Source organism: Cenococcum geophilum (genome assembly GCF_001692895.1).
Source record: "Cenococcum geophilum 1.58 unplaced genomic scaffold K441scaffold_22, whole genome shotgun sequence".
In the NCBI taxonomy this organism is placed as follows: domain Eukaryota; kingdom Fungi; phylum Ascomycota; class Dothideomycetes; order Gloniales; family Gloniaceae; genus Cenococcum; species Cenococcum geophilum.
The window spans coordinates 2,196,214-2,208,781 of NW_027137580.1; the positions used below are offsets into that span (position 1 = coordinate 2,196,214).

At 42.2% G+C, this 12,568-nt stretch overlaps 3 protein-coding genes across 3 annotated transcripts; 2 read left to right on the top strand and 1 right to left on the bottom strand.

Moving 5' to 3' along the window:
* Window positions 1–4,269: 4,269 nt before the first annotated feature.
* K441DRAFT_721108 (uncharacterized protein) lies at window positions 4,270–5,185 on the bottom strand (the record flags this gene model as incomplete). The annotated part of the gene is made up of 3 exons (XM_067654054.1): window positions 4,270–4,531; window positions 4,568–4,912; window positions 4,955–5,185. 3 exons carry the CDS (start codon window positions 5,183–5,185, stop codon window positions 4,283–4,285), a joined length of 825 nt encoding a protein of 274 aa, XP_067503926.1. The 3' UTR covers window positions 4,270–4,282.
* Window positions 5,186–7,166: 1,981 nt separating this feature from the next.
* K441DRAFT_660321 (uncharacterized protein) lies at window positions 7,167–8,327 on the top strand. The gene has a single exon (XM_067648685.1). The coding sequence runs from the start codon at window positions 7,611–7,613 to the stop codon at window positions 7,857–7,859; it is 249 nt and encodes an 82-aa protein (XP_067503927.1). The 5' UTR covers window positions 7,167–7,610; the 3' UTR covers window positions 7,860–8,327.
* A 2,089-nt stretch (window positions 8,328–10,416) lies between these two features.
* On the top strand, window positions 10,417–11,934 carry K441DRAFT_705721 (uncharacterized protein). The gene is made up of 4 exons (XM_067653618.1): window positions 10,417–10,597; window positions 10,649–11,235; window positions 11,286–11,717; window positions 11,819–11,934. Exons 1-3 carry the CDS (start codon window positions 10,502–10,504, stop codon window positions 11,689–11,691), a joined length of 1,089 nt encoding a protein of 362 aa, XP_067503928.1. The 5' UTR covers window positions 10,417–10,501; the 3' UTR covers window positions 11,692–11,717; window positions 11,819–11,934.
* The last annotated feature ends 634 nt before the right edge of the window (window positions 11,935–12,568 follow it).

Genomic DNA, 12,568 nt, shown 5'->3' on the forward strand with positions numbered 1-12,568 from the left:
TTATACTACCTTTATCTATTAACGTGGAGGTAGATCTATAAAATAGTTATAATAGGTAGCCCTATTTGTCCGTTATAACCGCAAATAGGGATTAGTTTAGGTAGTTCTTTAAGGGGTATATTTAAAAAGTTAGCTAGTTTTACAGCGCACTTTATATTAATTAAGGTAAAGGCATTTACTCCTAAGTTAGCTAAAGCAAAGGTTAAAACTTAATATCTATTACGAAATAAAGTATAAGGGATAGTGCAGCTTTTTCTACTAACTAGCCAACCTAGATTAATATGTGACATATCAATCCCTTTTAACCCTAGAGAAAAATCTTCTTCTAGGGTTCCTCTTTTTCTAGCTCTATACTATCCTCCTAAATTAATAGGACCTCGTTTATCCTTATCTTTATTAGGCAGTTTCTTATAGGGTGGCCTATTTAACCGTATAAGAAGTAAGCTTCTTAATTACTAAGGGCCTATATATAGGGGTCGCTATATATAGGCCGGGTGTATACTAGGCCCGTAGTAGGGGTAGCTGCGCAGCTAGCTACCAAGTTAGCTATAGGAGTTGCCGATTATGCTAGGGCACTACGGGCCGTACTTATAGTACTTGCGGCCTAGTTTATAAGGTTTCTAGTTTTTAGCCAGTTAGCGCGTGCCTTAATTTAATAAAGGCCTTAGTTAATAGCTAGGCAATAGTCTATAAGTTCCTTTAATGTCTATACTATAGTATAAGCTAGTAATACGGCCCGCTATAGGTTTAGGGTAAGCTTATTAAAGAGGTTTAGTAGTAGGTCTTCCTAGGGGATCTAGGCCTATCTGGCTAGGTATAGAAAGCGGGTTTAGAAGGCCGAAAAGGTCTCCATTATTTTTATATTTAGGCTTTTATAGCTAAGGCGGGCGTTTTATACTTTAAAAGGGTCCTTATAAATAGAAGATAAATATTTAATTATTTCTTCTTTAGAGATAAAGGGGTCTGCTAAGTCTTTAGTATATTACGGGCGTAAATACATCTAGGTATCTCCGCTAGTACGGCCAAAGATATAGGCCATTCTAGCTCGGGCGTTAGGGAAGTGGTCTATATTAACTTTAAGCTTATCCTATAATTAAAGCTTTTAATTATTAAATATAGGGTCGGTTCTATCTGTAAGTAGTAGGGGGTCCGCAACCTTTGCTGACCGCTTTAGTACTATATAGGCCTTAGTAGATCTACTAAGGCGCTAGGATAGGGCCTAAAGGACTATAGTAAGTCTTTAGTTATTTAATAATGACTTATTATTAGATATAGGGGTATCTCTAGCTTTAAGCAGCTCTCATAATTATTTAATTTTAGTATTAGTAGCTATAAGCTCCGCCTAGGGGGTTAAAATATTAATTATTTCTTTATCTAAAGTATTTAAGGGTCCTGTAGCTACTTTACCTACTACTATAGTTTGTAATATAGTGGTAGGGGTATTAGGTAATTCTAGATAATTTCTTTAGGGGTTCTAGTCTGTGTATATCTTATAGGTCCTTTTCTTAGGGTTTTATTCTTTTCTTTTAGGTTCTGTCCTTATAGTCCTAGTAATATCCTTAGGGTCCTGTTTTATATTCTTATAGATATATTTAAGTTCCTTCTTAGGAAAAAAGAGTAGAGTGAGCTTTAGATAATATTAGCGACTTAGTTAATCGAGACATAAGTACAGCAAAATGGTCGCGCAAGCCTATACAATTGGATTGTCTATAAACGAGAATCTAAAGCTAAAGAAAGGAAAGGAGAAGAAGGGAAGCGCCGCTTAAAGCTATATACGATCTTCGCGTCACATGACCGCAATATACGGCAATCTGTAGCAACTTGCCGGTACGTAGTTCTGCCAAGTTCTGCCAGTGCCGTAACAAGTATCCTATATAAGCTATACTCTAATATAACCTAGTTATACTAGTAATCTATAGGCGACTTATAAGCGACTTATAAATAAGGTTATAGTATATACTAGTAATAAAGCTTAATTTAAAAAGCACCCTTTCTAGACCTAGTCCGTTACTCTATACTAGCTTAATAGATTATTTATATTAGAAAATAGGCCTGTTTATAACTAGGGTTTATAACCTACTAGTGACCTACTAGTAGTAACCTATACTAACAACTTATATACTATATAGATAATGCGTAAGGCTAAAGTATAGATTAGTAGCGGATTTAATAGGTATATAGCCTTATTGTTTATAAATCTGGCTATATATAAATAACCTATAACCTACTCGCAAGGTATTAGCGACCTACCTATATAAGCGAGCTTTAGAATACTTCTAATAGTCTACTAAATTTAGGTAATAACGTTAAGCTATAGGCTCTAGGCGTTAAATAGACCAGTTAGGATTTTCTATCCTAGGGATAGAAAATTGCTATTAGCTTAGTTAAATATAGGGAAGTCTTAGTAAGGCAAATCTGACTAATTAGATAACTTTAACCGCCGGTTAAAGTTCCTTAATATCTTTGCGCCGCGCATATATACTACCCATCTCTCTATACATAAAATTAAAACACTTTTTCCCCTCTAAATTTTTTCCTTACTAAGGTTTTTTATAAGGTTTTATTAAGGCTTAAGTATATAAAGGATTAGGGACGACCCTTTTTAAAAGGGGGGGCATTATTAGGTAAAACCTAAGTAGATAGTTATATAGCCGTAAGGTATAGGCGACCCTGGGGCAACCTAGGGGTAACTCGCCTATAAGGCATGTGCTCTACACGTGCCTAGGGAAAACTCTTCCTACCTCGCATATAGACTCCTCCTTTTCCCTTAAGGATTCGTCTCTGTCTATATAATATACCCTATTATTCCATTATTAGACTCCCTATCTACATCCTCACCTTATAAATAAATAATCTACTAAATTAGAAGCTATTTAAAGCTTTTAAAGTTATAATTAAGTTTAAGTAATTACTATTCTAGATACTCCTTAATTATTAACTAATTTAACTTAAGAGGAGGCCTCTCTTTAAGCTTGCTAGTAGATCTATCTATATTATAATTGTCTTATAAATAATCTAAAGATATATACCTTTAGCTTTACTTCTTATAAAGCTAGTAGTAAAAAAAAAATTTAATAAATCCTTTTAAGATAATATCCTTATCCTACTTTTATATTAGTAAGGTTTTTTATTTAATAGCCTTTAGCTTCTTTATTAAAGCTTTATATTAAATATATTACTTACTATAAATCTTAAACTTATTAAAATCTTTTATATTATTAGTAGGTACGCCTAATTATAAAGAAAATACCTACTATATTATAATTAAAGACGTTAAAAAGTTAATATAGATAAAGGTAAATAGTAATAGTAGTAGGAGCATATTTAGAGCCCCTAAATTCTATAGCAACTACTTATATCTTAGGTAGTTAAGTTATTATAAAAGCATCTAATTAGCTTCCTTATACGCTTTAACAACTTACCGCTTCTTCCTCCTTAGCCTCCCCCTTAAATTAAGTATAGATCTAGCGCTCTAAGCGCTCTATAGCCTTAAATCTACGCTACGCCAGCTGTAAAATTACCGGATCTACAGCCAATGCAGAGAGGCGCCGGTCTAAATAGGTCACTGATTAGCAGGAAGATTAACGGAGAACAGCTGCCCCCTTATCTCGACGTTGGGTTTATTGGTCGGTTTGAAGTCAACTGTGCCATACCACAACAAAACTTGCCCATGTATGTCGTCTTCCACATCGTATTCCGTAATTCGTTTGAGGTGGTTTTAATGAATATCTCGTATTGCACCTAGAATTGATTATTACAAAGATGAAGAAGGAAGAGAGGTTCTGAAAGGAACACTTGTTAACTAGATACACGGAGGCTGAAGCGATCTCGGGGCGATGTCGTAACGGGCGAGGGTGAGTTAGTTAGGGGAACGATGCACAGCATTAGGACCGTAATATCGTTCAACCGCTTAGATATGAGGGAGTAAAGATGTCCACTGGACATCCTGAAAAACTTTGCTCGGTAATGAGGTCATGCTGCTTAGCGCAATAATAATTAGCCTAAGACGTGCCATGGCATACAAAGTTGCTGGGATTAAGAACATTAGGTAATGAGGCCACCGCATCTTGTACGCTCTCCCGGATTTAAGGCTAGGTTTTGTATACCCTTCTTGGTAGCATATCGCCATCTCAGTTGAGCCGTATACGCACAGTAAGCCCCAGACACTCAATCTGCTTGATCGCCAAAGTATTTTCTCCTATTTAGTGGCAAAGTTGAAGTTCTAGCCTAGTAAATGGATAGAAGCGAATATTGCGGTGCCAATGCCGAGTAAGGTATGCTGTTAAAGGTTGGCTTGTGGATTACGATTGTCGGGAATTCGCGATAGAGGTCGCGTTTGCAATCCTATGTAGCATATCCAGTATAGTGCGTGCCGACTCCATTTGCTTGACATGTACACTTTCGGCTCGACGAAATCCAAGGGTGTGTCCAAGAAGGGGTCATTGGCGGCTTCTCCACCTTCGCGCAGGATGTTGACGGTTGTGGAGCTGGTGTAAAGGATAGTTGGTGTGCGTACATCGAGTGGCTTGTACTACTAGAAGCCCAGCGTCGTTAATGATGAGCATACCAGTGCAACAGCCGATAATTCGAAAGGTGTCACTGGAAGGTGTTTAATGGCACGACCGATCGTCTGCACTACGACCCACCCGGCCTGGAAGAAGGCTAGGCACTTGGTCACGCCATCCGCTTTACTCTTGTCCCAGATCTCCTCGCATGTGATGTTAGGAAGCTGCACATATTTCCTTTGGACGAGATAGTGAAGCTGTCTGGCGGTGAGAGGGAAAGGTTGAGAATGCGAAGGCTGGAGCACAAAGCCGCCACTGTCGGCGTAGAAGGCATGATATATAGTCCATTCCTCTTTCGTGCAGCCTGAGGCCCTGAAATTATCCACGGATTGCTTAGCGGATGCATACTAGCCGCAAGCAAATAGCATTGGCAATTCCGGTGCAAGTACCCCCAGTGTCAACCAGCGCAGCTTCCGCCAGAAAATGACCATATAAGTGTCGGTTCTCGTAGGTACGTTGAGGTGGAGCATCGTCCATAGGTAGAGGGACGAAGCCGAAACGCAGCTCCAAACGATGTCTAATGTCCCTCTTTGATTTGGTGATGACTGCCAACTGAGTCTATTAGGAGGCACTGCGGTGGTTGAATTTGGTCGCAGAGACCTGCTGAAGTTATAATCCATGGGTGGCGGGACTTTTCTTGGAGGCACTATGAGAATAGTTGAGACTGTAAGCCGAAGTAGCCTGGAACTGTCAGCTATAAACATTCTATAACCGGAATTAGTAGAGCTCCAAATCTTGTAAGGCTAAAGAACAGAGCTCGTTTTTGGATCACCCTTTCCAACGTCCGATGCGAGATAGGTGAGCACTTCTGTAAGGATACTAAACTTTTTATTTTTATTTTTATTTATTTTTATTTTTGGAGAATCTACTTATTGGTCAAACCGAGATTGAATGGTGGTGATAGACGGTTGGATATTGTTACAAAGGAAACGCCTCATGCAGACTATCCGTCGGCGGCGAAAAGAGGGTGTAAGAACAATGACAAAGTGGACACAATCTCCGAACAACCACAATGCAATTGGATTTTTTCTGTAGCACAGTGAGGCTACTGCCTGCGAGTCTCATGGGCGCGTAGTCTCGAAGGGTGGGCCGTCAATTAGGAGCCGAGACTTTTAGGCGCCACAGCTCTAAAGCTGCCAACAAGGCTGAGATATCAACGTCTGGGCGAAAAGGTTGCACCCGGTGTTTCGGCTCGATGTTTCAAAAGTGCTCTAAGCGTTTTAAATCTTATCGATGCAGGAACGAGATACCATACCATTGGGTGATGTGTCCGCCAATTATCCGGGAGATAGTGCTTAGCGCGCGCGTACTGTACCATAGTAAGGCACTAGCTGAGTAAAGGGGCCTAAAAGTGGCGTGGTGGTAACATGTTGGCATTCGGAAGGCTATTTGTAATGGCGTTCTAGGCGAAGTTGGGAAGCATACAGATGTTAGGATCTAGGTTTATAAGAGTAATTGCTTTCGTCGTGCGCCTGAAGTTTTTCGCAAGGTGTTCGCATGCCTGTTGACCGGTATCCAAAGTTCTACTATTGAGGTAGAAATGTTGTGGTGAGGATGGAAGGGAAGGACGTGGGAAAGCCCCGTTTGATAGCGTTTGTTAGGGTGGGATTGACCGGGGTCCATCTCAGCGAGACTGCTTAGCTACTGTAGCTGCACACACAGTAATAAGGGAGTTGAGGGCCCGGGGCGAAGGGCGCCTGGGGCGAAACTTCTTAAGTTCTCGTTTTTTTTTGGCGCTTGGGCCAGCTAAAGCACTTATGTAGTAGTAGCATTGCGGGATAAGGAGGCTGCCTCGTACCTCATTCGGTAGAAAGTAGCTCTGAGATAACCTCAAGTGCAGCCAAATATCTTCCACCTCCCTAGATTATCTAACTGCATACGTAAATCTGGGTTGTAGTGATGCTCAATATTATCGCAAGATGGCAAGCCTGCATCGTGTCCGGCGTCCTCTTGTATCTCGCCCTGGTCTGATCTCAACGATATTGGTGTCGAACGGTCGCCTACTGCCTACCTGGTGGCAATTTGTCGTCGTCAGCTTTGTCGTCAGCCTGTGACTCATGTCTACCTTTTTGCCACCTACCTCATGTATATATAGTCACTTTTCTTCGTAGATCAATAATCACACAAGTCCTCATTTTCGGACCTTATTTTCAGGTCGACAGTTATGAGCCCGGGGTTGTTTCCTATGCACCAATTATTCTTTTAATCAGCTGTTCCTACAGGCTCGTATCCGGGTACTACTCTTATACTCGTGAATACTTCCAAATCAATACCAAACGACTTCCTTCGATTAGTTATAACAGACGATTCCCACAGTACCACAAGCTTGTAGAGGCTAGACATGAGGCAGGGACGAGCCAGATACGAGGCAAGGAGCCAGACACGAGGCAGGGCCCAGGGGCCAGACACGAGGCAGGTGCTAGATGGACGATTACTAAACAGCAGGGAAGGATCTAGGCACCACTAGTACGACTTAGTTGGATGCTAGATGGACGATTGCTGAATAGTATGGTAGGATCTAGGCACTACTACGGCTTAGTTAGATACTAGATGGACAGTTACTAAATGACATTCGATTGAGGAAACGAACACCAGAACGATTCGATCAGTCGATTGATCGAATCAAACCAGAGACTTGATATCGGCCCGTTGCCGAATCAAATCAAACCAAACCAGAGCCTCGATATCGGCCCATTGCCGAATCAAATCGAATCAAATCAAATTAAGGCCTCCTAGGGAGGTACAACAGACGTCAATCGTTCGAGCGCACAGCCAGCGAATAAGGAACGATTCGGTTAATTGATCGATCGAATTAAGTTAAAAAGAATTATTTTGAACCACTTAAAAGAACCTACGTGTCTTAACTCCTTCTAAGCAAGCTTCTGCTATTGGTTCGCTTAGGTGCACGTGATTAAGTTAAATCTAACTTTTAGACAACTGTCTACCCTGCAAGACTCTATTATCATTCTCATTAAAATATACAAATATCCAACACGCAGACGTTAGATACACGCGACAGAAGAAGCAGCAAGTATTACTAACGCAATGGCTCCATCAGCTGTCCCGTTCGAGCCGTTCTACACGGCGTTAAAGAATCTACGTCACAAAGTACACAAACACACCACAACCTCAGTCAACCTCACCCTACCCATTCGACCGTCAGACCTCTCCACGGATTCGAACCCTTACCTAGATGGCGCCATAGGCATGCTAAGCGACTCGACAGCTTTCCTATATAACAACGATGCTCCGTGGGCCGTAAGAGTAGCGGAGGTCAAAAGGGGTGTCGATTGAGTCGATGCCAAAGTGGACGAGGTCAAGACACAAGTTGATGAGGTCAAGACACAAGTTGATGAGGTCAAGACACAAGTTGATGAGGTTAAGACGCAAATAAGGTCACTGGATAAACGTCTTACAACACAGGTTAACGACGTTAAGTTACAAATAATGTTAATAGAAATGCAAATAAACAACGTTAGGATAAGCCTTTGTAACCAGACGGAAGGCCTTCGTAACCATACGGCAGTTCAGCTAAACTCCCTACGGAAGTGGCTCGACGATCTAATTGAACCTATCTCAGCGCCTATTTAGGATAAAGGCTCCTAGAAATATACCGTGGCTAAGGGCTTTCCTAGCAGAGTTAAGGACTTCTAGAAGCTTATTTTAGACCCTACTACCCTAATAAAGCTCGCAAAACATTACTTAGTATAAGGCTAGGACCGATGGAAGAGAGCTACTTTAAGGGATACTGATGTTACCTGCTACATGGACTTAAAGGATGCAGTTACCGCGCATCCCTACAAGTGCCTGATGGCTCTGGCTATGAAATGGGGCCTACAGTACAGCGTCCTTAAACGCCCAAGAACATCTCCATAACACTAAGGCCTAGGAAAACGCAAGGTAGAGACAGATAATGGGTTAAGACGAGTTAGGGCACGAGAGGACTAGGGTAGCAATTCTACAACAGGATCAGAATCAACCTCTTCACAAGATATTAACAACCAACGGTCTCAGCCGAGTAGAGTAGTATCGGTACAGGTACGGGTACCTGCTCGTACAGAGGGACGATATGGGGATCTTCTAGAACGAATACTAGCGGCAGCTGATAGACAGGAAAGACAAAGAGATAAGGTTAAAGACCCTTATTATAGTGATCGGATTAAGTGGAGAATTAAGTCACCTATAACTACTGAACGACGGAGGAATCGTATGCGTTATTAGGACGGTCGATCGGTCCATACCTCTAAACTTAATGGACGACATCAGGATCACGACTCAAGGAAACGCAGCCCTAGGAAAGAGCCTAGTCGATCGGTCTCTAGCGATAACCCTTATGGATTATATACTAGTGAGGAGTTTCGACTTCGTCGACCACTCTCTAGACTACTCTCTAGTGGGGAGCTTTAGCGGAGGAAAGGCGATGGAAATTGATGCAATCGTTAACTTAACACCACGCTAAGACTGGTGATACAGCTTCGACCAGTGTGTCCAACAGTCAGCTAGCTGCGAGCTTCAGCTTTTATAGCTGACTGACTGCGTCAATTGGACCGCTCGCTGTCCGCTGACTGTAAGGTAAGGTACGCTGACTGTCACGCTGTCAGCTAGCTGTCCCAATTAGGAAAGTGATATAGACTTTATGGTGTTTCGTTGCAGATTTTTAGCAGCACCTCTCTATATACAAATATTAACGTTGCCCGATTAAATCCAACCCCAATTTACCCAATATAGTATTCAAATATAGCTAAATTCGTCCTGCGCACCCATAGAGGTTTAAAAAGGTAGAACGTTTGGTGGTGACGTCAGTGGCAAGGTTAAAAAGAAGGCATTAGTAAGGGCTCCGGAGGCTTTATTTCTATATTAAATTCGATTAAATACGAAGCTCTATTAAATGTATCTTACCAAACTGGCTTTTCTGCCTCTATAAGTAAAGCACCTAGTCTTTAAGCCAGATGGCAGAGCTTACACAGCCAGAGCCTTTTTTGCCCAAAGAACCGTCCTAAAAAAGGTCTACTCTATGCTTCTATATTAGTAATATAGGAGCTTTGCTTATTAATAACCCAGTATCCGTATTTGCCAGTAAGCTTACCGTATATTATTAAGTAGAGATTATCCTAATTAATAGGAAAGATACAGCTATAGTTCCGATTTGCTAGAGGAGGCTCTCGCGATGCGGAATTATCTTAATTGCCCAATTTGGTATTATCGTTAATTAAAAGGGGGGAGGAAGCAGTTAATTTATAAATCCTATGCGGTGCGAAAGGAGTTAAATAAGGAAGAAGTAGAGGAGGAAGCAGACGAAGAAGCTCTACTGCCTAGCTAACACGTGAAATGTAATATACGTTACATTTTATATAGGTAACAAAGTGGTAAGCTTTAGCATAGGTTTCGGCGCGCAATAGAGATATTAGGGAAAATGCTTTATTTACTACGGCTAAGCGAGAGATTCCCATTGCTTAGTGTATAATTAACCAACCAGATTATCCGAATATCCTTAACTTCTACTAAAGCTTCAACTTACCACCAAATCTTACCGCCAAGACAGCGAGCTGTCAGCTAGCTGCAGTCTTATAGCTGACTGACTGTCACAACTCAGTCAGCCAGCTGACTGCTTACATTAGCAGCCTCTTGGCAGCGAAGCTGACAGCGTCGCTGACTCTTGGACACACTGGCTTCGACCTGCGAGCAAGCTCAAAGCTGGGGGGGTGTGTTGAACGGTCGCCTACTGCCTACCTGGTGGCAATTTGTCGTCGTCAGCTTTGTCGTCAGCCTGTGACTTATGTCTACCTTTTTGCCACCTACCTCATGTATATATAGTCACTTTTCTTCGTAGATCAATAATCACACGAGTCCTCATTTTCGGACCTTATTTTCAGGTCGACAATTGGCGTAGAGATGCTGTGCGACACAAGTTTCCAACAAGAGCCTTATATCGCTCCATGACTCTAGATGATGCCTTTGCCATACAATCTCGACTAGCTGTGGTTGAATTTCCAACAATATTCTCTGGCTCTGTGTTCTTTGCGCTTTTTAAGGTATGTCGCTAGTCTCATTGGCCTTTAGCGCAGGAGGCTGAATGCCAATAGACATATGGGATCCCCTTGATCTTACGCCTCCTTATCGCAACTGGACAACTTGTGAACGAGGATACTGCTTCCAAGCGAGCGGCGGACACTGGTGTTATTTTGACGGAAGTGGTCTTATACCACCCATCCTCGCCTCGAGCCATCGACGGTATTGCTCGTATGAACTATCTCCATGGATGGTATCGAAAAAGCGGCAAAATTTCCGATGAAGACATGCTTTATACGCTCAGTCTCTTCGTGCTGGAGCCTATTCGATGGACGCAACGTTTTGAGTGGCGGGAACCTGCAGAGGTCGAACGTTGTGCCATGGGAGCGTACTGGCGCTTCATGGGCGACGCCATAGAAATCCCTTACACTGTACTTAAATCTTATAAGTCTGGATGGACCGATGGACTGCACTTCCTTAATAAGCTTAAGGCGTGGAGTCTGGCCTACGAGGCCGAGCATATGCTACCTGCTGAGACGAACAAGGCAGTGGCTAAAGGAACAATTAATATTGCTCTGTATATTCTGCCCAAATGGCTCCATGCTGCAGGTCTTGATTTCGTGTCAAGTCTGCTCGAGCCAAGGTTACGAAAAGCGATGAAGTACTAGACCCCTATTGCTGCAGCCTACAGACATCTGCTGACGTCCACAGGTTCAATGATCCTTCATGGTTTGCGGTCTCAGCTGTCAACATAGTCATGAGCATACGGAAGATCCTTCTGCGGTACCTCTTCCTTCCTCGCCCATACTTTCTCCGGAAACGCTGGTTCAGCGAAGAAGCAAATGCAAACGGTCGCTTCAATGCTGACCATTACATCTCGCATCCCTGGTATATCAAACCGACTCTTTTTGAGAGATGGAGCCTGAAGTCTTTGCTTCTCCGACTCGCTGGTGGAGCAATTCCTGGAGATGATGGCGACAAATACATGCCGCAGGGTTATATTATCTCAGAAATCGGGCCCGAAGCTCTGCGCGGGAAAGGCGAATCAGACATGCAGGTCACACGGGAGAAACTAGTGAATGAGAAGAAGATTGGTTGCCCATTCAGTGGTTGGTAGATGAGAACACAGATGAGGATGTTGTTGTAAGTGTTACGGAATCGCTGCAAGCATCGTGATAAGCTCGATTCGCACTTACCAGCGCTTTTATCCTTGACCGCTGCTAACGGCCACGTTTACGTTGTAGGGATACTTTCTAAGTGAGAGCGTTTCAATGAATATTTCGCATTGTACCTAAAATAATAATATTGCGAAGATAAAGAAGGAAAAGAGACACTCGTAAACTAAATACATGGAGCCGAGGCGGTCTCGGAGCGGTATCGAAACCAAGGGAATGCATAGCATCAAAACTAAATAAGGGGGCGATGCACAGCATCAGGACCGTAACAGCTTGTACGAGTTACTCCAGCTTTTTACACCCCATACCAAGTAATCTGCTATTAAAAGTTTTACCTGATATTCTATTGCCTACTACTAGGACTAAGTCCTTTTAGTAAGTCTTTTATTACCAAGTATTCTGTTACTAAGGGGGGTTTTTTTTAAGTATTCTATTACTAACTATTCTACTACTAACTGTTCTATTTATTTCACCTACTATATTTTACCGCTTTAACTATCTGCCTTTATTACGATATTTCGGTGATAACTGTAAGCCACGTACTAAACAACCCAATTCGTTGTCCTAAGTCATGGGAAACAGTTTCGAACCTAGGCAGAACATCTCAGTTTATATACGGAGGATATTAACGATATTTCTCATACTAAGCGCTTCTACTCATTTATCGCCTGAACTGTTTCATGCCCCACGATATCACATTCATGTAGCATTGCGCTTCCAATTCTCTTCTCCATTTCTACAATATCGATGGCGATTAAGCTTACGGCTGAAACAGTTCGGTGACGCCAATCATGCCAATGAACCCTGGCGAAGGAAGAA